Genomic DNA, 26,722 nt, shown 5'->3' on the forward strand with positions numbered 1-26,722 from the left:
GTGTGCTCGTTTGATGCTATAGCAACACTGTAAGGAATGCTTTGTTATCTAACTATCCCCATTTTATAGATGAGAAAACTGAGTCACTTAGCAAGTACTCAAGAAAGGGTGGCTGGGCACGGTGGCTCAGGCCTATAATCCCAGCACTTTGGGAGGTCAAGGTGAGAGGATTGCTTGAGCCTGTGAGTTGGAGGTTGCAGTGAGCTGATTGCACCACTGCACTCCAGTCTAAGTGACAAAGTGAGACCCTGTCTTGAAAGAATTAGAGAGAGAGAGAGAGAGAGAAGGGGAGGGGAGGAGAGGGAGGAAGGAAGGGAGGGAAGAAGAAAGGAAGGGAGGGAGGGAGGGAAAGGAAAGGAAAAAAAGAATGAGAGAGAAAGAGAAAAAGTCCTCCAGTCTGGGTGACAAAGTGAGACCCTCTCTCCAAAGAAAGAAAGAAAAAAAGAAAGGAAGAAAGGAGAGAGAAAGAAAGAGAAGGAGAGAGAGAGAAAGCAAGCCCTGCAGTCTGGATGACAAAGTGAGACCCTGTCTCGAAAAAAAGGAAAAAAAGAAAGAAAAGAAGGAGAGAGAGGAGGAGAGAAAGAAATTAAGAAAGGGAGAGAGAAAGATGTTAGCTTATTGTTGTTATTAACTACAGCGTGTAACAGACTCATTCATTGAATTATGTTCAGTGTATCCAATGGGCTCACTGGACAATCATTATGAAGGTCACCTGGTAGCCCTCTTAGACGCTGTAGGCAAGACACTGGGCAGATTTCTCCCTTCTAAGGGGGCATCTCACTTACATTCCCAGGGAGGCCACACCTGTATGGATGGCTATTTCTCACTTTTTGTCCCTCCCTGACTGCTATACCTTTTCCTCATTCCATGAATTTCAAATCCACCCTCATCCTTCTGTGGCCATAGCCCCAAGCCTTTGGATGTCTGTCTCCAAGCCCTATTAGTTGAGGGAACTGTGGTCATCCGTTGAGGGACCAGTTGGTTCTTTTTCACATCTTCCCACCCCACAAGTCCCCACTACCTGGGGTGAGACACACGAATTCAGCACAACACATGCTATAAGAAAGTATGGCTTTGTATTATCACAAATTGTATGTAATTTTTGTGTCTTACAAAGTATTATAAATTATGGCTTTCTATATGTTTACATCTACGTTATATATGTGTTATTTATATATGTGTGTATACATATACCAATCTTGTCTCTCAAACCGAATTCTGAACTTGTTAAGGTCTGGAACCATGCTTTATGCTTCTTGGCAATCTTCAGTAGCACCAATGACAGTTTGGGGCAATAGTATAAGCTTAGAAAATGCCTATTTTTGACCTATTAAAGCAATAGCCTGATTCCTCCACTTTGCAGCAAAATGGCTTCTGAGCACACAGTTTAAGGGCTACTCACTCCCACATCATCTTACTGAATGGGTTCTCCCTGCCTCCTGGCTCCTGCAGTCCAAGAGCTTCTGGTTAGAACACTTCCCATTATTCTCTGAGCCACTGCAAACCTGTTTTACCACTTTGTCACCCTGTAGCAGCATTGAAAACTCTTGTTGTTTGGTAAGCTGATGCTGAAACCCCAAAGACAAGCCTCCTTTCTTCCCCTCTCCCTCTGCCCCATGTTTGATATCAGGCCCAGATAAGACTCCATGGCAGCTCCAGCCACCCACACTCCTTAGCCGGAAGCCAGGCTCTGTGTCCAGTGTGGAGGAAGATGCCTCCTTTAATGTACACCTTGGCAGAGAGGGTCAGGAATGTAGTCTTGAGAGGCAGGTGGTCAGGGTTCAAATCCCAGTTCCCTGGGTCCTTGGAAAAGTGACTTAACCCCTGTGAGCTTTGACTTCATTTGAAAACCTAGGGGTTGTAAAGATTGAATTGGAAAATCCGTGTCAAGTGTGTGGTAATGCCTGGCATGAGGAAAGAGCTCCTTGAGAGTGGGCTGGGGTGGTGACCTCTAGCTGGTTACCCGCTTGTATTGGGAAGGGAACTCGGATGAGCTCTTTGTCTGCCCTGGGCTACACAGTGTGCTGGGGAAGCACTTCACGCCAGCCACCTCATTTCATTCTCTTTACCCTCCTTTTAAGAGAAGTTTTTGTCCTGCCATATATTACAGATGAGGGCACTGGCAGGGTTGAAAATATGCCCAAAGCCACCCAGCTAGCAGGTGTCAGGGCTGAAACCCAGGACTACTGGATTTTGAAATTCATGGCTCAATACCTCCCTTCCCAGCATCATCCCAGATAACTCCCTCCTCATTCCCAGAAAACATAAGGCCCCTTTTTCAGAGTCTAACAGGGATGCTATCCAGTCACTTCTACTTCTGTGCCTACCCTTATGGCAGAACATGGAGAAAGGTACAACTTATCCTTAAGGAATTTCCAGGATAACTTTGACCACATGTAATTTCCCCTATTAGAAAATTTCTCTTTAGCAGCCAAAAGCTGTGTTGTTTCTTTCTTTCTTTCTTTTTGTGTTTGTTTCTTTTTTGAGATGGAGTCTCGCCCTGTCACCCAGGCTGGAGTGCAGTGGCGCAATCTCAGTTCACTGCAACCTCTGCCTCCCAGGTCCAAGTGATTCTCCTGCCTCAGCCTCCTGACTAGCTGGGACTACAGACACGTGCCACCATGCCCGGCTAATTTTTTATATTTTTAGTAGAGCTGGGGTTTCACTGTGTTAGCCAGGATGGTCTCGATCTCCTGACTTCGTGATCTGCCCGCCTAGGCCTCCCAAAGTGCTGGGATTACAGGTGTGAGCCCCCCCCAGCCAGCTCTGTTGTTTTTTAAGAGCAGCTATGTCACCTGTCATGATTGTGATGATACCAGCTAAGCTTCTTTGGGCAGTTGAGTTACTCTGGGCCACGAATCCATATTAGTTCAGTTCATGGTCAGCAACCTGTTTAAAAAAGAGAGGAGAGAAAAGGTTGATGAGGATTAAAGGTTGCCTCTTGGAGGAGGTTGCAAAGAAAAATCAAGACGAAAGCTTGGGATTTTGACTTGCCAGCTCCCTTGCAAACAGGGAAGAGTGGAGACCAGGCATCTCGCCCCTGTCGGGGTAGGGCAGTGCAGCACCTCTCTGCACAGCACGAGCCCTGCCGTGCCCAGGTGGGAGGTGTCTGGACAGGACCAGGAGTCGGCTGCTGTCAGCCTTTGCCCCACCTCTCTGTGGCTACCGGGTATGTGAATCTCTAAAGTCCTGAAGAGAGGACAGCTGAGGAATTTGGAAATCCTAAAACACATGCATACACACACACACACACACACACACACTTTTCTTTCCCTTTAAAAAAAAAAAGATTCATTCACCGTGTGCATAATGGTGACCCTTTGTTCTCCCCCCCCACCACCACCCAGCTTCATCCCAAGAGTGTTCCCTCTCAGACCCGCTCTCTGGAGCCAAATTCCAGAGGCCGGGTTGCTAAGGCCCTTGAAGAAATCAGGTAGAGGCTGTTGGAGGCCCAGCAGACAAACCGCTTCTGTCTCATCCTGCAAGGGATTCAAAGCCCTTCTCGTCCTGTTGGCAGAGGACAGCTGGGCACAGCCCCCTCCCCAGAGTCCCCAGCCCTCGGACATGCTCCAACAAACAACGTCTCCCTGCACCCCCTATGCCCATCTGCAGCAGGACCACTGCCTGTCCCGGACACTGGCTCTGGGGAGCCTCCTTGCCATGGAGCATCTTCTAAGCTCCCTTAGACTAATTTTTCAGACTAAATCTAGGGCCGGTGCTTGACGACCTGATAGGCCTGCCCAGGCCCGAGTCCTGGAAAGGAATAGACAGGCTATTTTTAGTGGGGAGACATAAACGGGGCTTTGTTTTCTCTCCATGGAGGCTGAAGTAACCACAGGGGGAGGCTGTGTTGAGACCGTGCTCCATGCCTCGCTCTCTCCTCTGCTTGGAGGTGCAGACGATGAGGCCAGGATGAAAACCTGCTTCTGCTCAGGATTCCCCATGAGGGTTATTTTTAGCCCAGGACAGTTTGGCCTGTAGCAGGAAACCACAAAGGAATGCCTGTGAGCAGTTTCTCATCCTGAAATAATGAGTTTGTGGTTTTCCCGCAGACTGTAAAACTCCTTTTTCTCCACCTTGGACTGAAACCTCAGGCCTAGCCTTTGGCGAAAGTGTGATGTAGTTAAAATGCATCTCTGCCCCCCCGGACCTTTTTGACACCTCGGCCCTCCTTCTCCAGAAGCTCACCCCTGCCTGTCTCTGGTTTGGTCTGACCTTCAGAAAGCTACATCAGGACCCTTTTTTTTTTTTTTTAATTTTTCCCCCATCAAAATGAACCTGTATGTAGGGCCTGGATAAGCCAATAAGTTCTCCAGACTAGAAGTGTTTTAATCCCTTATGTTTGTATAGTAATTCTTAGTTCATCACAAGATTTTCCATCCCATATTCCGTTCGATGTTCCTGACAACTCCATGAATATGGGCTAGGTGGATAACGTTATCCAGGCTTTTTAGAGGAGGAAACTGAGGCTCTGTGTATTTGAGAGATGACCCTAGGGTCACCCTAGTAATAGGTAGTAGAGCTGGGAGTTTTTCATCCTTCTATCCTTTTCTTCATTGTGTTCATTAGCTCAACACATGCTTATTAAAGACTGGTTCTTGACCAGCATGATTTTGCTCCCTCTCCCTCAAGGGACATTAGGTAATACATGGAGATATTTTCATTTATCACTGAAATTTCAGATATTTTCAGGGTGGGGGTACCACCAGCATCTTGTGAGGTGAGGCCAGGAATGCTTCTAGACATCATACAATGCACAGGACAGCCTGCCCTCCCTCCAAAAGAGAATGAGACAAACATGTTCAACTCTGCCTCCTGTTCCCAAGCCTCCCAGAGTCAAGTCAAAGATGCTACCACATAAACTATAAATTATCACACAATGTAACGACTGCAGAGTCACAGCCATGTGTGATGTGTATGGGAAGCCCCTACCCAGCCCGGAGGACCCAGGGAAGTAATCAGGGAAGGCCTCCCGTAAGAGCTGATGTTTAGAGGACACTGACTCCATGAGCAGTGTTGCTTCTGCAGCCACACACATTGGCCATTTAACAGGGACCTTCTATGCCTTTTTTTTCCTTTTCTTTCTTTTTTTTTTTTTTTTGAGACGGAGTCTTGTTCTGTCTCCCAGGCTGGAGTGCAGTGGCATGATCTCGGCTCACTGCAACCTCTGCCTCCCAGGTTCAAGCAATTCTCATGCCTCAGCCTCTCAGACAGCTGAAATTACAGGCTTGTGCCACCATGCCCAGCTAATTTTTGTATTTTTAGTAGAGACAGGGTTTCACCATGTTGCTCTGGTTAGTCTTGAACTCCTGGCCTCAAGTGATCCACCTGCCTTGGCCTCCCAAAGTGTTGGGATTACAGGTGTGAGCCACCATGCCCAGCCCGGAACCTTCTATGCCTTATCCCACAAGTGGGACCTAGGGAGGAAGGGTTAGCAGGACAGAGGGAGGGGCCTTCTTAAGGGACTGAAGTCCTGTGGTCTGTGCTTTTCCCCGGGGGAGACCCTGTCCCTCACCCTATCTAAGGTTGACCTTTCCCATTAACTGTCTCCTAGAATCGATAAGAAAATGTCTGATGCTCAGGGCAGCTACAAACTGGATGAAGCTCAGGCTGTCTTGAGAGAAACAAAAGCCATCAAAAAGGCTATTACCTGTGGGGAAAAGGAAAAGCAAGATCTCATTAAGGTATGCAAGTTCCTGTTGATGTGGGTGCCATCTTGATTTCTCCTGAGTATTCCTGTATGCCAGTCATATGCGGGCTATTTCCACATGGTACACACATCACTGAGTTCTCATTACCAGTCTTCCTGGGGTTTTGGTTCCATTTCATAGAGGAGGACGTGGAGGCTCAGAAGCATTAAGTGACTTTGCATAAGGTCACCCAGCTAGTGTAAATGGCAGAGTTGGAATGGAAGTCATTTGGCCTAGTCCAAAGGCCACATCCTTGCCACTAGCTCTAACTACCTGACTTATTTTTTCTTTGTTTTTTAAACTTTTATTTTTTAATAGAGTCGGCCGGGCGTGGCTCACGCCTGTAATCCCAGCACTTTGGGAGGCCGAGGCGGGTGGATCACGGGGTCAGGAGATCGAGACCATCCTGGCTAACACGGAGAAACCCCGTCTCTACTAAAAAATACAAAAAATTAGCCGGGTGCAGTGGCAGGCGCCTGTAGTCCCAGCTACTCGGGAGGCTGAGGCAGGAGAATGGCGTGAACCCAGGAGGTGGAGCTTGCAGTGAGCCGAGATAGTGCCACTGCAGTCTGGCCTGGGCAAAAGAGTGAGACTCCGTCTCAAAAAATAAATAAATAAAAAAGAGAGAGTCTTGCTATGTTGCTCAGGCTGGTCTTGATAACTCCTGGGCTCAAGAGATTCTCCCACCTTAGCCTCCCAAAGTGCTGGGATTACAGGCATGAGCCAGCACACCTGGTCCCTGACTTATTTTTCAAGGAATGAAATGGAGGGAGGTGGTTTCAACATCATTAACCTTTGACATCAAAATGTAGCATCTCTATAAGCATTTCATTGTGTGTTCTGCCTCTATGCTGGGAACTGAACAAATTATAACAGATATTATGTAATGTGCCAGGTGATTATGCCAAGCCTTTTGTATGCATCATGTCTCATCTCTTAAATCAACCCTAGTTTATCCCCATCCTACAGAAAAAAGACTGTACAACTCAAAGAGGAAGCTAGAGCCATGATTCAAACCCTGACTTACAGACCCATTCTCTTACCCCCTGTACATATCACCTCCCCTTCCACAAACCACCCTGACCTCAGATATTTCACTGGCAGATTAGGAGTCCTCAGAGATGCTGTAAATGACTTAGTGAAGGAAGCTGTGTGCTCTGTGACAAGCAGAACAGTCTTGAAGCTCCTGCCCAGGACAGCCTCCCAGTGAAAACATTTAGATGAGGAGCTCATGGACAGTGAGGGGTGTTCCTGTTGTGATTAGTGGTTGAGATCGTGGAGCCTTAGGCCAGGTAGACCAGGTCCAAATCTTGCCTCGGTCAATTGCCAGCTTCTCATCGATAAATTGGGGATAATCGTAGGTCATTCTTTGCATGACTATTGTCAGGATTCAGGAAGACTCTGGTAAAGCTGACAGTTATTGAGTATGGGCTGTATTCACTAGTGTTTTACACTTGTCATCTCATTTAATCAAGATGATTGCCCTGTGAGATAGGACCTGCGATTCTTCCCCCCCCCCCCCCTTTTTTTTTTAAGAATCAGGGTCTCGCTCTATCGCCCAGGCTGGAATGCAGTGGCATGATCATAGCTCACTGCAGCGTTGAACTCCTGGGCTCAAGCAATCCTCCCACCTCAGCCTCCCGAGCAGTTGGAACTACAGACGTGCACCGCCACACCCAGCTATTTTTTTTTTTTTTTTTTTAGAGATGGGAGTCCCAGTATGTTGCCCAGGCTGATCTTGAATTCCTGGCCTCAAGTGATCCTCCCACCTCGGCCTCTCAAAACACTGAGATTACAGGCATGAGCACCCAGCTGATTATTCCCATTTTACAGGAGAGGAAATTGAGGCAAACAGAGGTTATTCAGCTAGGTCAAGTCACACAGCTGGGAAGCAGCAGAGCAGGGATTCCAACTAGGGCAGTGTGGCTCCAGAGTCGGCATCCACACCGGTTTCTCCTATATCATAGGCCCAGCGCAGAGCCTGACACACAGCAAGGACCCACTCACTGCTAGCTCTCTATCACAGGATCAGTAGGATGTCTGGGGAGGGCACAGGTTCCTAAATTAAGGGAGGGTAGAGAGGGAAGCATGGGGAGCATGGCAGACCCAGAGCTCCCTCCTGGGAAGGCGTATCACTAACCCTGCTCTCCCCTCCTTCAGAGCCTTGCCATGTTGAAGGACGGCTTCCGCACTGACAGGGGGTCTCACTCAGACCTGTGGTCCAGCAGCAGCTCTCTGGAGAGTTCGAGTTTCCCGCTACCGAAACAGTACCTGGACGTGAGCTCCCAGACAGACATCTCGGGAAGTGTGAGTAGACAGGGCAGGTTGCTGGGGGCCTTCCACAGGATGGCAGCCGGGAGGCTGCTGTAATGGACAGCTGCCTTCTCATGGCTCACCAGGGAGCTAGCCAGGGGCTCTCTGCAGGGCTGGCTGCTGCCTCAGCCCTCTGGAGCTCTGTTCTCTTACAGACCTCCCGGCCCCAGGAGGATATGATGTGGTGCTGTGGAGGAAAAGCCTGCACTGACGGCCATCATGGCCCTGAGTATTGCCTGACCAGGTGCTTGTGTCTCTTAATGCTGCACAGAAAGCATGTTTAAAGGACAAAATGTCTTTCTCTGTGTTGTTGTTGTTTTTTTTTTACTATTTTGCAGTTCCATTTCCATTTTTCTTTCCCCGGCTGGACAGCAGAGGATATTTTCCTCCTGTTAGTCTCAAAACAATGCATGCAGCTTTCAGGCAGCTGCTTGACTCCCAGTTCCAAAGCTCAGTCCGGTCCTAGTTATGAATAGTGAAAGCGCTGTCCAGATGTGGCTCGGGAAAGGGTTAGAGCAGGGCTGACCCACAGTGCCTCGTAACTTTTGGAGAGCTTTTGTTTTACTAGAGCCAGCAACATTGAACAAATCTGCCTTCCAGCCTCTCTGGCGGACAGCCCCTAAATGCTGTTCCTATCTAAGTTCTATAGCTGTCTTCCCACTTGTCCAAGGGTGACCGGTGAGCCTTGTAGCTTCTTGCTGCTCTTAACAGACTAGCACAGCAAAAGAGGCTGTCCCTTCCTTCCCCACACCACCATGTGTCCAGCTACTAGCCATCTGCAGGCCAAAGTATTTGTAAAGGAACTGTCCCTCTCTTCGTGAGTGCTGGGGTCTTCTCCCCATCCACCCAGTGTTTCATTCCTGACTGCAGCCTCTGAGTTTTCTATGGATCCCCTCCCCAGTGCCCCCCAGAATGGCTTTCTTGATATTGGCTATCCCTGTTTCCTCCTCACCAATTGTCCTCCACGCTTCTGTGGCTTGAATTGGCACCAAGCCAAGCCATTTGGGTCTGCAAGATGATATTCTGAGTCTTTGGCTTCTGTTTTCAAAGTGATCGATGTCTGAGTGTACGGCTCTTCCGTGGCCTGAAGGGAGGAAAGTGTTTTTGCTTAACCAGCTTCCCTGCGATCTGCACCGCCAGCCCAATCACCGGGGGCTATTCTTGGCTACTGCCCACGCAAGCTGTCAAGTCTCTCATGAGCCCTCGAAACCCAACTCAGCGCTGGCCACAACAGCCACATAATTCCTGACTTTGTTCTTCTCCTCTAGTTCGGCATCAACAGCAACAATCAGTTGGCAGAGAAGGTCAGATTGCGCCTTCGATATGAAGAGGCTAAGAGAAGGTAATTGGGCTGGGGCTAGGGGCGGGATGGTTCCAAAAATAATAACTACTATTGTAGAATGCCTGCTCTGTGCTTAGCTTTTCACACACTTCGTCTTCTTTAATCCTCACAAAGATTATGAAGATAGTTATTGTAATCTTTATATTTTCATCCTCTCTGAAATTCAGAGAGGAAGTGACTCACCCAGGACACTTCACAAGATAGAGGGTGAAACTATGCTTTGAACCCAGATCTGTTTAACCTCAAAGCCGAGTTATCTTCCCACTTGCCTGTCTTGATTTCTCTAACCAAGGCTTTCCCATGATCCTGTAAGCATTTCGATTTGAAGGAGTACAACTGGAGTTTCAGCAACAGGCTAAAAAGATTATGGACACTACCCACTTCAGTGTCTCCTGCACAGCTGGGAGCAAGCTGGGCTTTTAAGCAGTTGTAGGCCTCTGGGATTTAGATGTTCTGTGGCTTCACAGAATCCTAAGCAGTCAGGTTCCACTACCACAAGTAAAATCAAAATAATAATCAAAGCTGACATTTTTAGAGCATCTGTTATAAGCCTAAACAGATTTTTTTTTAATTACTTTGATTTCTTTTTTAGAGACAGGGTCTTGCTGTGTTACTCAGGCTGGTCTTGAACTCCTGGCCTTAATTGATCCTCCCACCTCAGCCTCCTGAGTAGCTGGGATTATAGGCACGCACCACTACACTTGGCTGAGATTGTTTGTTGTACTAAAACATTGGTGCGTACATCTTCTCATATAATTTTAAAAGCAACCTTATAGCACAGGGTCTATCTTATTATCTCCATGTTAGAGAGGAGAAAGGTAAGACCAAGATATTTCATGACTATTCCAGGTGGTAGAGGCAGAATTTGAATCCTGGACAATCTGGCTTCAAGTTCATGATCTTTCTGTACTGTGAGCCAGCGTTATTGGCAAAGAATGCCCTGGGCATTGTGGTGTGGATGGAAGCCAGGCACATTGCATCTATTCCTTCCTAGACTAAGTTGCCTGGCCTGTGGACCTTCTCAGCCAGGCCAGGTGAAGTATGGCAGTGCCCAGCTCTGCCCCTCTGCCAACTCTGTGTGAATAGTAGAACTCTTTGCAGAGACGACAGAAATCTCATAGAAACCAGAGAAAGCAAAAAAGGGAATGTATTGTCTTATTTAACTCCAAAGTCCTGAGATACCTAGCTTCAGGCACAGCTGGATCCAAGGACTCGGATGATGTTACCCAGACTCAGTCTCTCTCCTTTTCTTCACCCTGCTTGCCTTTATGTTGGCTTTACCCCTCCAGCAGACTTTCCTGTCAAAGTGGCCAGGCAACTCCCAGCAATTCGGAGCTTACACACTACCAGGTTAGCATTCCCTGCGGAAAGGGGACCTACGTTTCCCAATAGTTTTAACTAGCCTTGGGTTTGAGACTCCCTGGCGTTTTTGGGTGAACCAAGCATTGTTACAGGACGGTTGGGGGTGGGCAAAATTAGGATTCTCTAAAGGTCTAGGCATGCGTCATGTTTCCAGTGCTGGGAAGGGTCAGCTGTATGGGAACCAGGTGACTTGAAAGTACGAAAGGAGTGGTTTCCCAAAAACAAATTGGAATATTATTAACAAAAGAAGAAGGAATTGAATGCTGGTCAGTTAAAAAAAAAACAGATGTCCTATGTACTATTTCAGCTCCCCCAGGCATGCAGCAAAACAGCAAGACATCTGTATTTGGATAGCCACTTCTTGTCCTCTCTGAAGAGGACCACTCTGAGCCTTGGATCTATTCCATCCTGCAGGAATGCCTATCTTAGATGGTCAGTCCTAGAGACACTGAAGGACTGCAATGCTCTCTCTGGAGTTGAGCCATTAGACTTCTCATCACAGAGCTTCCTAGCTCATCTGACTTTATGCAGCCTCTTGCTTCCCTCTCCACCCGAAGCTCATTTTAGTGTAAAGGACAGAGCAGCTAGCTCAATGGGAAAGCAAGCTGCAGGACTTGAAAGAGGGAAGGGAGGTGTCTGTAATGCAAGGAGGGTGTGATCATTGGATGTCAAGTTTTGTCACACATGCGTTTCTGAGAAGAGAGACTAGTTGTTTTTATCAGATTCTTAAAAGGATGTAAGGCCTGAAATTTAAGGAGCATTGGCATAGGGAAACAGAAAGTACATCCAGTAAAGCATCAGTCACTTCCCAATGTCCTGCATATGTTGGAGCCCCTGCCAGGCCTTACCATACCATTTCATTCTCAAAGTACTGCAGAACAGCAGCTACAAAGTTGTCTCAAAGCCAATCTTGATAGATTATTGTATACACGAATATGAATTTAAATAACTAACTACAGTCAGTCCTCTGTACTCATGGGTTCTGCATCTGTGGATTCAACCAACCAAGGATCAAAAGTATCCAGGCAAAAAAATTAAAAATAATACAAATTTTTACATATAGTATAACAACTATTTACATAACATTTACATTGTGTTAGGCATTATGAGTAATCTAGAGATGATTTAAAGTATACAGGAGAGTGTGCATGGGTTATATGCAAACACTATGCCATTTTATATAAAGCACTTGAGCATCCATGAATTTTGGTATCTGTGGGAGGTCCTGGAACCAATCCCCTGCAGATACCAAGGGTCAAGTGTATAAGAATTCCTCCTGGGACACTTCACTGGGGAATAAGCAAATCTAGGTATGTTTCTCTACGTGGAATTTTTGCTGCAAATCATGGTGAATTTTGTCCCCGGCAGTGTTCTGATAAAATAAGAATTGGGCCACATTGTCTGCGGGTAAGATTGAACTGGGAGTCCAGAGGCCTCTGGTCTCAACAAGTATTGGCCACATTTATGATTTGCAGTCTTAGGTGCATCATATCCTACCTGGCCATCTGTCCAACCAGGTGAACAACTCCTATCTTACTCACCCTTTAGAGATGGGGTGGCCAGGGTGTGAGAGCTGATGGCACTTTGCAGAGGCCAAGTCCTAAAGGATGATGTCATGATTGTTGTTAGCTATTTGTAGCAGTATTCATTGTTATACTGTGAATCTTATTTTGGCCCAATGATAATAATACCGAAGATCTGTATAACACCTGGCAATGTATAAAGGGCTCTTAATGCTGTGTTCTCACATAACCCACCCTATAGGTACTATATCATCTCTGCCTTATAGATGAGGATACTGAGTCTTAGAGAAGTTAAGGGATGAGGCTGCCAGCTCTTTCCTTTAACTGTTACTTAGTGCTGCAGTATACCAGTCACTGTGCTAGAAGCTTGTGATACCAAAATGATTTCTTGAGAAATGGCCCCTTCCATCAAGAAGGCCAGAGCGAGCCAAGACTCCAACTCCAGGCCTCTGACCCCAAATCCACAGTTGTTCACACAGTGCCACTACCTCTCTCTGAATTGAGAATACGTGGTCAGTGGTTGTAGTCTTAGTGGTCCAGAGCTGCCAGTGACTCAGTACTTGCTATGTGCCAGACACCCTTTCCAATCCTTCTGATGAATGAGTTTTTCTTATCTTTAAGGCCTAGGAAATTGGTCCAATGTTATATACCTAATAAGTGGTCACACCAGGTCATAACAACAGTAGCAAGGACTTACTATGTGCCAAGTACTGTGCTTTGCAGGTTACAGATTATATCATAAAACCTTCAACCAAAATGGCATGAGGAAAGAGCTTTTGTTATTCCCTTCAGAGAGATGAGCAACTTGCCCAAGGCCACACAGCCAGTGGTAAGAGGTTAGTGCCTGGTGATGAATCCACATCTCTATTGTACCAGGAACAGGGCAAGAGCATTGCCTTCTTCATGTCTGCACCCCATTCCTGCAGAGCCTACTTCATTGTTGGCACATGGTAGGCACCCATATGTGTTTGTTTAGAAAAAAAATAGGTTCCTTGAGATGACCTGCTGATCGAAGGAAGACAGTAACTGTCAAAGATTGCTCTGAGATGTCTGTTTCTTCATGGCATCTCCTGTTTCCGCAGTGCCATTAGGCACACCAGTCATGCTTGCTTTCTTGGCCCCCAGGATCGCCAACCTGAAGATCCAGCTGGCCAAGCTTGACAGTGAGGCCTGGCCTGGGGTCCTGGACTCCGAGAGGGACCGGCTGATCCTCATCAACGAGAAGGAGGAGCTGCTGAAGGAGATGCGCTTCATCAGCCCCCGCAAGTGGACCCAGGGGGAAGTGGAGCAGCTGGAGATGGCCCGGAAGCGGCTGGAAAAGGACCTGCAGGCAGCCCGGGACACCCAGAGCAAGGCGCTGACGGAGAGGTGGGGCTGGGGCCCCAGGGTTTGTAGGACCCTTCTCTCACTGGCAGTCTTCCTCAGCCCCCAGATGGGGGAAGAATGAGGGGGCTCCGGGCCCCTGGGCTCCACCCTGAGCATGCTCAGTTCAGATATCTCTCAGATTGCCGACACAGGAAATCAGGAAAGACGATTTGTCATCTGGTGCCCCAGCTACCCTGGTACTTTGCATGGTGAATCATGCTACCAAAAAGTCTGCTTAGGTGCAGGTGTTCAAAAATGTATCTTCTGATTCAATTAAGCCACATAACTCTATATAATTTAAAGCAGACATTTTCCAACTTTTTGACAGTGATGCACATTTTATACTGTGACCTGATACAAGGTTCACAAAATAGTGCATGCTCTTTCTACCTGTGATGGTCCTCTGATGTTTTCTCTCTTCTGTTGCATTTTGTTTCATGCAGTTCGTGACTCACCAAATTGATTTCACCCCATGCTGAGTAAGGGGTTGCAGTTTGCAGTTTGAAAAATACTGGTCTGGATGGGGGTTGCAAACTGGCATGCTTATAGGAGCCAAGCAGGTCACAGAAATGCTGGAGACCCACCTGGCAGTGGTCTGTGTCAGACCAGAGTGCACAGACCCCACTGGTTTAAAGCAGGTGCTGTCCGTCTGCTCCAGCAAATGGGAGTGCAGGCCTCAGGCTGCCAGAGCTGCCTGTACTTCAAACAAAAGAGTCGTTCAGAATTTTTATTTTTAAATATTGGGAACTAATCCAGAAGTTTTTTTAAAAATATGCAAATCAGCCTCATCTATGGGCCTGATATAACCTAAAAGCCACTGGTTTATATTCTCTAATTTAGACCTTATTATAGACATTGTCTTTGTTTATTTCCTTCAGTGTTCCCACCAGCCTCCTCACCCACATTGCACCGAATGCAACACTGCGTTCACCATAGGCTTTACAAAGCTCTCCTGCTTCATGTTCATTCATTCATTCTGTTCATCAGCCAGTGTTTACTCATTCATTTGAGAAACCGTTTGCTGCACAGATTGTGTGTGCAAGGCAATTTGGGGGATTCAGAAATTAACAAGACATGGTCCCTGCCCCATGACCTTTAAATCTATTCTAGTTATTTTCATGATTTTTTTGGCAGGAGCCTTTATGCAGCAAGGTCCCTGCCCCTAAGGAGCTTAGAAGTGAAGCTAGTGATTTTCAAGTGTGTGTGTGTGTGTGTGTGTGTGTGTGTGTGTGTGTGTGTGTGTTATGTGTGGTGTGTGTGTGTTTGGAATATGAGCAAGGGAATTCCTTTTTCTAGTGAAATCAGAGGCAGAGGCCCAGTTTACGAAGCAAGTAAACGTGCCTACTGCCTCAGTGGAAGTAGTCGGGACTCCTCGAGATGCTGTCTGTGCTCACTCTGTCACCCCATCATGAGTCTTCCAGGGAGCCTTCGAGCTCTAAGGCACCCGGCTTGCAGTACCAGCCTAGCAATTGAGTAGGCCCCGCTTGCACATGGCATGGTGCCAGGTGGATCAGGTTCCGCAAGTTCTTGCCTGGCCTCCCGTGGCTTCAGAGACCCCCTTGACTCGTCGATGATGGGAATCTCTCTGCACTAGTTGCTTAGTCAGAACTGCTAGCAGTCATGTCCAAAGCGTATCCGTTTCCTCTCTTCCATTCTTCATTGGCAGCAGCAGCTGATTAGCCCTGATCCACCACCAGTTGGTGGGAGAAGGAGAAGGACAGAGCTTGAATAACTGGTATTCTGCAGCCCTTGGAAGCACCTTGCTAGAAGTCTTCTTTAGCACCACGACTCCGTTCTGCTTTCTCTGGGATTTTGTGCTATGGGGATAAGGCCTATGTCTATGTGCCCGCATGTCTTTAGTGTTCGTTGAAAGAATAAATGGTTAGCTGGCCTGGGCAGACCCTTACTAGGCCTCTGTGTATATCTCCTGGTCTTTATACCCATTCCCTGGGTCCCTCACTTGCTTCCAGACCCTATGATTGCCACTGGGAAGCCCTTAGCTGTTCATCATCCCCACAGCCAGCAGCTGAAGAGAACAGACTCTTCGGCTTCTCACTGTGCTTCTCACTTGCTGTGCTTCTCACTTGCTGACCTTGTGCTTCTCACTTGCTGACCTTGAGCAAGTCATTGACCAATTTGGGTTTCACTTGCATAATAGGGAAAAAACAGGATACATTAAGTCTCACTTAACATTTGTTAGTAGGTTCTTGGAAAACTGTGACTTTAAGCAAAACAATGAAACCATTTTTTTTCTATCAACTTTATGTTTTATTTTTATTTTTTTTGAGTTGGAGTCTTGCCCTGTCACCCAGGCTGGAGCGCAGTGGCACGATCGTGGCTTACTGCAACTTCCACCTTCCGAGTTCAAGCAATTCTCCTGCCTTAGCCTCCCAAGTAGCTGAGATTACAAGTGTGCACCACCACACCCAGCTAATTTTTGTATTTTAGTAGAGATGGGGTTTCACCATGTTGGCCAGGCTGGTCTCAAACTCCTGACCTCAGGTGATCCACCTGCCTCAGCCTCCCAAAGTGCTGAGATAACAGGCGTGACCCACTGCACTCAGCTCCATCAACTTTATTTAAAAATGACATAATTTGAGAACTTGATGTACATCATTTTGCTTAAAGTTGTGGTTAGCAAGAACCTATCTACAATGCTGAGGACTTAACTGTAATTACATTAAACACATATATGGTCTGGAGGCAGGCAGCTAGACTAGGCTGTGAATTGAGGCTCTTCCCTTCTGTAAAATTGTTGCTTTCTTGAAACTCTAATTGGAGGCTCTTAGGGACCCCTAGGGTATACCACATGTAAAAGCTCCCATCCTGTGCCAGATGGTAGCCTACATAATCTCACTTAAACCTCCCAGGAACCCTGAGGTTAATCCCCATTTTACAAATGAGGAAACTGAGGCTCACCCGAGATCCCTAAGTGCCAGAACTGGGATTAGAAAACCACAAGTTTGCTAGCCCCAGAGGCTGTGCTCACTTTAGGATGCTCGGCACTCGGAAGGCTTTCCGTTATTGCCTTCAACCCCATCTTTCAAAGGTCTGCAGGCTCCTCCGGGGCAGTGGGTTCACAGAGCTCGTACGAGGAGGCCAGAACCTCCACTCTTCCGCAGCTGCTGAGCGGGCAGCTCGGAGGGTCTGGTAGGAGGGTGCTTGGGGCAAATGCAGTGGTAGGGAAGCTGGAGGGCATGCAGGCAGGCAGCCATGTGTGCCCTAAGAGGAGTCTAAGGAGGAAGCCCACAGGAATGGGGTACCATGCTCATGGCTGTGGGTGTCCCACAGTGGGGAGATGGGAAAGCCATCCCAACCGTCTGTGTGTCTGCAGCTGTTTCCTTCCAGCTCCATGTCAGTCTGTCTGTGTTCATCCTTCTGACTCTGGTATTCTGTTTCCCTTCTGTCTTTGTTTCTCGTGTGTGTGTATCTTTATTTTTAGTGTCTCTGTTTCTCTCTTTGTGTCTCCCCTCTCTCCTCTTTCTCTATTCTCTCTCTCTCAAAATGGGATTATTATGCTCCTCATCTTCACACAACAGCCTCGCATTCAAGGTGCCTTTGAGGACGGGAATAGACACATCCAGGAGAGGCTGACTGCAGGACCTGCCAAACCCCGCTCACAAATCAGTCAGACTCACAGGCATCCGAACAAACCTCATCCTACCCTCTGCCTCCCTCTCCTTCCCAAGGGCCTTCCCCACTGCTCCCCAGAGCTGGTGTGCAGTCATGCAGGATGCTCGTTAGCACATGGGCTCCCTGGCCCCACCCCAGGGACCGATTCTTCTGGCCTGAGATACAGCCCAGGTTCTTACATTTTTAACCAGCACCCAAGCAAGGTGCTGAGCTACAGCTTGTGGGGACTCCAGTCCCACCTTCTGGATCCTCTGCCTGCCTCCACGCTTGATGGGTTCTTGGCCTCCCAGCGTGTGCCAGGCATCACACACATGTGCCATCTATCCTGCAAAACCCAACGCCACTGGGAGGTGGCCCCGGCACCTGTGCATTGCTAGCAGTAGCTAGCCCCTAATGCCAGGATGTCATGGCAGCCCAACTCCCAGACCCCTCATCATCCTGTTGAGGCTTCATTGGGGACCCACATTTACTCCCAGCACACACCTCTGTGACTTTTCTCCCACAGAGAAGAGGAAAACCAAGGTAAAAATGGTGAGCCCCAGCTGCTCCTTGATCCTGGACCTCAACTGTTCCTGAGCTTTCCTTTTATACTGGGTCAAGAGATTCCACAGCCTTGTTCATTCTGTTGAAAGTCAAGGATTTTGTTCATTACTGGTTCCATCTGCCAACCTGCTGTGCACCGCCACCCCAGCCTCAGGCAGGACTCTAGAAGGACAGTACCAGGGATTGAGCTGACCAAGAACCATGCCAAGGCCACTCTGCCTGCTGCTCCTATTGCCTTTTCTGTAATTTCACAGATTTAGTTGCCCAGTAACAAGCCCGACCCACCCCTCAACACTTTTCCATTTGGTATAGAGCAAGCTCTGGTCTTTACTGCAGGGCATGTGCTCGGGGCTTGGATGTGTGGGCAGAGGGATGGCATGACTTGGCTTTTCCATGGAAATGAGCCCTTTCTCCCAGGCCCCAGGCTGGGTTAGCTGTATCCTAGGTTCACTCCCCAGTCCAGAGACCAACTAGCCAGTCATCCCCTCTTCAGCAGGTTGACATGAGGGGATGGAGGCCAACCATGGAACACATCTGTCCATGGAAGGTATAATAACATGCAGGTCTTTCAGCAGAGCTCATAAACTCTGCCTGCTTCATCTGGAGAAAAAGTCATCCATTCAGCAAATATTGAGCATGTCCACAAGGTGGGCACTGTGCTGGGTGAGCAAAACACAGCCTCTGCCTCTCTGCCATCGCCGTACAGTGCAGCAACTTGCAAACCTTGGTGTGCCTAAAGATCACCTGGGAGGCTTAATGAAAAGAGAGATTTCTGGGCCCTACCCTGGGCTTTTTGATTCAGCAGGTCAAAGTAGGGCCCAGGAATGTGCATTTCAATAATCACTCCCCACTTTCTGATGCAGGTAGTCTGTGGGCCACAGGCTGAGAAAGACTAGTCTAGTAGACACATGAGAGCAGCCCAGGCAGTGAGTTTGTGAGGGCACAGGCTTGCTTGATAGGGCCCTTTATTTTGTAGTGGGCCCACTCCAGGGGTTGGAGAGCCATTCCGGGGGCAAAGACAAACCCTGGAGTCCACCCAAGCCGCCCTCCATGGGGGGTTTCAGGAGAGGTCAGGGCTCAGATATGGTCCTAAAGCCAAAGGTCTCTTCCAAACACAAGGATTTGTCTCCAGGGAGATAGTTTACTGAATTGGGCTTTGGCGTCAGGCATGCCTGGGTGAGAATCTTTGCTTCCAGTTCTGTGACATTCCATCACATCCACTAACTTCTCCCTACTCTCTGGTCCCATTCTGTCCAGCTCCTTTGCTGACTGTTGCCAGTCCATCCAACCTCGGAATGTTGTGTGTACTCAGAGCCTGGTCCTAGGCCTTCCCTTGTTCTCGCTTCTGTATTTTGCCCTAAGATGGTGCATGAGTCTACTAGCGCTGCCATAACAATGTACCACAGACTGACTGGGTGACTTAAACAGTGGACATTTATTTTCTCACAGTCTGGAAGCTAAAAGTCCAAGATCAGATGTCAGCGGGGTTGCTTTCTTCTGAGGTCTCTTCCCTTGGCTTGTAGACGGCCTCCTCCTCCCTCTGTTTCACGTGGTCTTCCCCCGTGCCTGTGCCCTAATCTCCTCTTAGAAGGACACCAGTCATACTGGATTAGAGTCTGCCCTACTGACCTCATTTTACCTTAATTACTTCTTAAAAGCCCTATCTCCAAATACAATCACATTCGGAGGTACTGCTGCTTAGGACTTTGATGTAGGATTTCAGGGGGACAAAAATCAAGCCAGAACAGATGGTAATCTCATTCAGGTGGTGATCCATCTGATAGGGACCCCCCCGCCCCGACCTTTATAGCAGCCCGTCTGTTCAGTATTCATACCCACATATCCATAATAGAGCTCTTCTCTTCCCCCGGGTTCCCCTGCCTCAGCCTTCTCCTCTTAGCAGATGCCATCTGCAGGGCCACTTGACTGCCTGTAGCAGTAACCGCACAGTCTTCCACATTTACTCCCTCAGCCTCACCCGCTCCTGCAGCCCAGGCACTGTCTCTGTCTCTGTCTCTGCATTGCTCAAGCCTCCACCATCTCAGTTACACCTCACAGCCACCCTCCCCGCCTTCAGTCCTCAGCCTCCTGCCCATTGTCCTCCCCACAGTCATGGTGACCTCAAGATGATAAGGTCTCTGCTAAAGCCCCTGCTTGGAATGTTCTTTCCTCCTGCACTTTTCCTAGCCAACCGCTGTCCATTATCCATCCTTAAATTTCTCTACTAGTCAGGAATCTAACTGCTGCAAGAAACAGCCCCCAAAGTCTCTGTGGCTTCACACAACGGGTTTGTTTCTTGTTCATATAATGTCTAATTGGGTATGTCCAGTTAACAGGCAGCCTTCCATGTGGTCATTCAGGAACTCAGGCTCTTTCCATCTGTGACATCTCCCCTTTGAGTCCACAAGAGTCCAGGCAAGAGACAGTGAAGAAGACACACCCACTTTTCTTAACTACTAGTGCTCACATCCCATTGGCCAGAACTTGGTCATACGCCCTGCCCACCCGGCCACAGGGAAGGCTGGGAAAATGGTCGAGGGACAGGGCAGGGTACACACCACCAGTCTCAGCTACAGAGTCACTTGGCTGGAAGAGGCTCACCTGCCAGTTCAAATTGGGCCTCTCCTTTTGTGTTCTTTTCTACCATTTGTACTTTTTCTTCATGGACCTTGTCACACACTGTGTTAATTAGATATTTGAGTTTTTCTTTAATATCGGTTCTCCCCAGTGGAATGTGAGCCCCATAAGAACAGAAACAAGTCCTACTGTGCTCACTCACTACTTTATCCCCAGTGCCATGGGCAGGGGCCAGTACAAAATGGGCACTCAGTAAATATGAGCTGAAAGGTGGAGGAAGGAAGAGAAGGAGGGTGTGGTTGAGTGAAATCCTAATTCTGCCACTAATTCCACAGCTTTAGGTAAATTATACAACTCTAAGGGCCTCGATTTCCTCTTATGTAAAGTAGTAAAAATCATTCTTACTATGCAGCATTATTGTGTGACTGAATTAAGGCAGTGTCCTAAGGTTCCTAGCAGAGTGCCTGATATATATATAGTGGGTGAGTGATATTGCAGTTATCATAGGATTATAATGTATGTGGAAGCTCTAGCTCCCCGGAGGCCTTGGTCAAATGCTTGCGGAAAGTTCTTGTGCCTGTGGGTCTGGGTGTACATGGGTAAGAGTGCATGCCTGTGCTTCCTTTCGGCGCATCCCTCTCATGCTTTGTCTCCCTCCAGGTTAAAGTTAAACAGTAAGAGGAACCAGCTTGTGAGAGAACTGGAGGAAGCCACTCGGCAGGTGGCAACTCTGCACTCCCAGCTGAAAAGGTGAGAGGTGGGCGATGAGGCCACTACTCCCCTGGGCATGGCCAGACATGGGTGTCCCCAGTGTCCCAGCCCAGGCTGTACCCTTCACTTGTCCTCCGTGGCTTGAAAGTGGATGTTTAGAAGCACAGCAAGTGGATTGTCAGCAGACTCGGGCATGGCCTGGTGTGGCTAGGAATAGGGGTCTTGACCTCTCCAGACTGATAGCACAAAGAAGGCCCCAAATAGGTAGTCTTAGGAGGCTCAGCTGGGTGTCATGGCTCACACCTGTAATCCCAGCACTTTGGGAGGCCAAGGTGGGTGGATCACTTGAGCTCAGGAGTTTGAAACCAGCCTGGGCAACATGGCGAAACCCCATCTCTACTAAAAATACAAAATTAGCCAGGTGTCGTGGTGCATGCCTGTGGTCCCAGCTACTCGGGAGGCTGAGGTGGGAGGATGACTTGAGTCCAGGAGGAGGCTTACCGTGAGCCGAGATCGTGCTACTGCACTCCAGCCTGGGTGATAGAGCCAGACCTTGTCTCCAAAAAGAAAAACGAAAAGCCTTAGGAAACTCACACTGCCACCTACCTGTACAACACAGAGAAAGTGGCGTCAGAGCTGGGCCTCCATGAACAACAGTGCATCAGTGGAATTTAATAACAACATTTTGTTCCATTAGATTTTTTTCTAATGGTGGCCTTCTCTTTGTAGTAAGTGATACTGCTTTTCAAATTACACTTAGGATGTAAAGTTTCCTTTTAATATAGATGTTTTAAAGTATTAAAACAGTGAGTTGGGGCAGGCGTGGTGGTTCACGCCTGTAATCCTACCACTTTGGGAGGCCGACGCAGGTGGATTGCCTGAGCTCAGGAGTTTAAGACTAGCCTGGGCAACATGGTGAAACCCCGTCTCTACTAAAATACAAAAAATTAGCCGAGCGTGGTGGCAGGCACCTGTAGTCCCAGCTACTTGGGAGGCTGAGGCAGGAGAATTGCTTAAACCCAGGAGGCGGAGGTTGCAGTGAGCCAAGATTGCGCCACTGCACTCCAGCCTGGCGACAGAGCAAGACTCCGTCTCCAAAACAAGAAAAAAACACAGTGAGTTGATTTCAAGAAAGATATTAAGAAATCTTTATTTCATAATGGATTCAACTATGAAAAAATATCATACAAACGCAACATAGCCAATTGGAGCTTTGGGAAACACAGATTTAGAGGAAAAAGTGGACTTTTAAGGCAGCTATAACTTGAGTCCAAAGCCCAGCTCTGCCATGTCTTGATTGTGTGGCCTTCTTGGGGTATCAGTTTTCCATGAAGTGGGGGTGAAGGGTCTACCCTAGAGTTTGCCAAGCAAGTCTAGTGAGATCATGGTGCTTTCCAGAGCTCAGCAGAAGGTCTCGGGGGCCCACTTCACTGTGTGCGTCTCACTGTCCTTCCCCTCCCTGTGTCCCAGTCTTTCAAGCAGCATGCAGTCCCTGTCCTCAGGCAGCAGCCCCGGATCCCTCACGTCCAGCCGGGGCTCCCTGGTTGCATCCAGCCTGGACTCCTCCACTTCAGCCAGCTTCACTGACCTCTACTATGACCCCTTTGAGCAGCTGGACTCAGAGCTGCAGAGCAAGGTGGAGTTCCTGCTCCTGGAGGGGGCCACCGGCTTCCGGCCCTCGGGCTGCATCACGACCATCCACGAGGATGAGGTGGCCAAGACCCAGAAGGCAGAGGGAGGTGGCCGCCTGCAGGCTCTGCGTTCCCTGTCTGGCACCCCAAAGTCCATGACCTCCCTATCCCCACGTTCCTCTCTCTCCTCCCCCTCCCCACCCTGTTCCCCTCTCATGGCTGACCCCCTTCTGGCTGGTGATGCCTTCCTCAACTCCCTGGAGTTTGAAGACCCAGAGCTGAATGCCACTCTTTGTGAACTGAGCCTTGGTAACAGCGCCCAGGAAAGATACCGGCTGGAGGAACCAGGAACGGAGGGCAAGCAGCTGGGCCAAGGTAGAGAGCACCATGCCCAGAGGGTGGGAACCGGGAGGAGGGAAAGAGATACTCTGTGCTCAGAACCCCCAGTGATCATTCTAGTCGATATTTACTGACTGCTTCTGTGTGCTGGGTCTTTGTATGGCAAGTATATTTATTCAGTGGATATTTATTAACTCAGTATTTTTGAGGTCCTGTGTGAAGGGTTTTCAGTAGTAGATTCTGTCCTCCAACAGACATTTAGCACCTTATAAAACGAAATGTCGGATATCCATAGCATATGGATATCCATGCTGGCATATCCATATGCTAATGGATATACATGGATTCATCTATCCATTATTATAGATATGCTGTGTGCCAGGCACTGGGTTGGCCACTAAGGAATCTGTGTTGAAGACAGACAGGGTCCCTGTTCTCATGAAGCTTATGTTCAAATGGAGGCACAGGGAATAAACCTGCAACCAAACAAGCACTACAAAGAAAATAAAACAGGGAATGTGATCCAGCCTTTCTGGTTGGAGGTAGGACTGCCGGGGCAGGTTGGGTTGTGAAAGAAGATGACATTTGAGGGTGTCTTGAATGGCGAGATGGAGCCAGCCTTGGGAAGAGCAAGAGCAAAATCTCTGAGGTCAGAGCAAGGGACTAGAAGGGGAGCCAGGAAGCCGTGAGTCAGAGGTAGGGGGTTACCAACGAGGCTGGAGAACTAGGCAAGAGTCCAGATCCTGAAAGGCCCGGTGGGCTGTGCTAAGGAGTTTGGATTTTATCCTAATTGCACTGGGGACCTATGTGACCATTTGAAGCCAGGAATGATATGATCTGACTCCCATTCTGCATGGGGTCAGAAAGAACATTTTGGCGCTGGTCGGGATTTAAGTTGGAATCTTCAAAATAGAAGATGATGCTGACATTGACAGCTAAGATTTATTAGGAGAAAACCTTTTTATCTTTAGCAGCAACCACATAATAAATCATAATAGTTAACTTTTATTGGGGATGTATTATGAGTTGGGCAATGTGCTTGATATATGGTGAAATCAGTTATTTGTATTCTGTCCATTTCACTGATGAGGAATTGGAGATTGAGAGGGGTGATGTCACTTGCCTTAGGTCACCCAGCCAACAAGTGAGGAAGCAAGGATAGGAACCTGAGTCTTTCTGGCCCCAGGACCCAACCCCTTTATTGTCATGCCTTAGGCTGGGAGGCAGTTCAGCATGCACATTCATGCCAACTCCTGGTGCTTGGGGCCCCACCAACCCCATCTGGCTCTGGGTGTGAAGGTCAGGACTGAGTAGGATGCTCAGTAAACTCACCTGGGCCTCCTTGGCTTTCCTGGCCATAGTAATAATAGCTCACAATAATCATAGCTATGATATATAGAGTACTGGTGTTTAGGATTCACGTACTTCTGTGCATATTTACTCATTTAAGCCTCACAACACCTCTGGGAAGTGGGTGCTATTGTTAATCTCCTTTTTTTTTTTTTTGAGACGGAGTCTCATTCTGTCGCCCAGGCTAGAGTGCAGTGGCACCATCTCGGCTCACTGCAACTTCCACCTCCTGGGTTCAAGTGATTCTCCTGCCTCGGCCTCCCAAGCAGCTGAGATTACAGGTGCACACCACCGTGCCCGGCTAATTTTTTGTATTTTTAGTAGAGACGGGTTTTCACCATGTTGGCCAGGCTGGTCTCGAACTCCTGACCTCAGTTGATCCACCCACCTTGGCCTCCCAAAGTGCTGGGATTACAGGTGTGAACCACCAAGTCCAGCCCCTTTTATCCCCATCTTAAAGATGAAAAAAGTGAGGCACAGTGAGGTTAAAAGACTTGTCTGAGGTTAGTCCCACAGAGTGAAATGGCAAGACCAGGCAGGACTGGCACAAGGACCACCTGCTCAGAACGCACACTGTTATCCATGTGCCGGGTTCTGTCTACAAAAAGCTCGTGCTCCTGGCTCCAGGTGAGGCCAGCTAGAAGCAGCCAGACCCATATTAGCCCTGTGGCTCCAGGCATGGGCAGGAGTGCTGCTGCTGTGCCCAGAATTATCCATTTGTGTACAAGGGCCAATGGGAGCATGGTAGGGAAATGAGGTTTCCTTGTTAACTAAAGGCTTTGAGTGCCAGTGGTTTCCTTAGAAGAGGAGCCGAGAGATCCCTGGGTTTCCCTCATCAGGAAGGGAGCCTTGCTGAGTGCTTTCAAAATAAAAGCAAACACCCTACTATAGCAGGTGGCAAGTATCAGAAAATTGTTCCCTGGAGAGGAGGGGGTGCAGGTGGAACCTCTAAGAAGGCTCAAGGAGCGTGCCTCTGATGGCAATATTAAGCCAAGTCAGGACACTCAGACCCCAGCTATGTCCTGTGAAGTGACCCCCTCCTCTCCCCTCCCCAAGAGTGTCCTTGGGGCTTGTAGGCCTCAGACAGCACATTAGGCTGGGCACACACAGGTCTCGGGATGGCGTTTCCTTCGTGCCATCTCCAGAAGCCTTTCCTGCAGCGAGCAATGCCAGGCAGAGCTCAGACGCTAAGCAGGTTATGTGATTAGTGCCACTCTTCAGTCAGCAGACAAATTAATCTCCTTAAGTGGTTTAGTGGAGGTTGGAGATGCGTGGGTCTGAAAGCAGGAGGTCTCCACGGGCTCAGCAGGCATGGGACGCAGGCTCAGTTTCCCCAGCGCCAGCACTTGCAGTCTCCCAGGCCCGCTTTGTCACCCATCGCCGTCCCCAGCCTGCCATGCCCTGGACTCTGTGCCCCTCAATGCTGCGAGCCCTTGCCTTTCTCCAGTCTGTCCGCAGATGCTCAGAGGTGTTAGCTGTGAGGTTTTAAGATCTGGATCCGGCCTTCTCCGCTGCAAGGAGGGCAGGAACTGTCTTATTCATCTTTGTAGTTCTGAACATGGCAATGGGCCTGGCACATCGTGAGTGTTCATTACTTGGGGAAGGAAGGAATATGCAGCATGTGTTGAGTGCTTAGTTATGAGCCTCAGAGCAGAGACTTTCAAGGGCCCCTGTTAAGGGTAGGGAAGAGGAGGAGCTGAATTCGGAGTGGAAAGGGATAGGCAGTGGAAGAACGGGTGCTTAGTCTCTCCCTTCTCTGTCCTGAGGGTCCAGGGGGCTGTTATTTTGCCCCAGGTGGGTAGGGATGGATCTGTTAGGTTGGTGCAAAAATAATTGCGGTTTTTGCCATTGAAAGTATGGATATCTACAGTGATAGGAACAGTAGTGGCAATAAGGATAGTTGTAATGAGTTTTGCAGAGCACTTCGCCTGCCTGCACCAATCTGTATATTAAGGACTTCCCTTACAATGTCTTGCTGAGTCCTCTCAACAGCCCTATAAGTAGGTATTATTATCCAAGTTTTACAAATGAGGCATCTGGGGCTTAACAGGATTAAGTCAGTATCTCAAGGTCATGAAGCAGTAAGTGGTGGAACTGGATTTGAATCCAGGCAGTTCGACTCCAGAGCCTGGGATGGTAAAACACAAAATCACATGTGACTCCTTCCATCACCCTAAAGCAAACTTTTAAAAAATTTTTTTTTGCTTTAGCATTTAGAGGTGGTTGGAATTTGGTGGAACCGTCTTTCATCCATAGAGAGTGTATCAAAATTGGGAGCTCAGGCTCCCAAAATCCCAAAGTGTTGGGATTACAGTGGCTCATGCCTGTAATCCCAACACTTTG

The 26,722-nt window shown here is 48.4% G+C and overlaps 2 protein-coding genes across 10 annotated transcripts in view; both read left to right on the forward strand.

Moving 5' to 3' along the window:
- Positions 1-26,722, forward strand: part of WWC1 (WW and C2 domain containing 1) — a 181,970-nt gene that overhangs the window by 111,551 nt on the left and 43,697 nt on the right. For all 9 annotated transcript variants that reach the window (XM_032158581.2, XM_032158584.2, XM_032158580.2 and 6 more), the window contains exons 6-11: positions 5,555-5,684; positions 7,851-7,997; positions 9,272-9,345; positions 13,356-13,598; positions 21,009-21,098; positions 22,530-23,065. In XM_032158581.2, the coding sequence (XP_032014472.1) occupies positions 5,555-5,684; positions 7,851-7,997; positions 9,272-9,345; positions 13,356-13,598; positions 21,009-21,098; positions 22,530-23,065 (1,220 nt within the window). The remainder of the gene's footprint in view (positions 1-5,554; positions 5,685-7,850; positions 7,998-9,271; positions 9,346-13,355; positions 13,599-21,008; positions 21,099-22,529; positions 23,066-26,722) is intronic.
- RARS1 (arginyl-tRNA synthetase 1) overlaps positions 1-26,722 on the forward strand; it is a 234,378-nt gene that overhangs the window by 96,934 nt on the left and 110,722 nt on the right. The gene's annotated exons all lie outside the window — the stretch shown is intronic.

This window comes from Hylobates moloch, unplaced genomic scaffold (genome assembly GCF_009828535.3).
Source record: "Hylobates moloch isolate HMO894 unplaced genomic scaffold, HMol_V3 SCAFFOLD_6, whole genome shotgun sequence".
In the NCBI taxonomy this organism is placed as follows: domain Eukaryota; kingdom Metazoa; phylum Chordata; class Mammalia; order Primates; family Hylobatidae; genus Hylobates; species Hylobates moloch.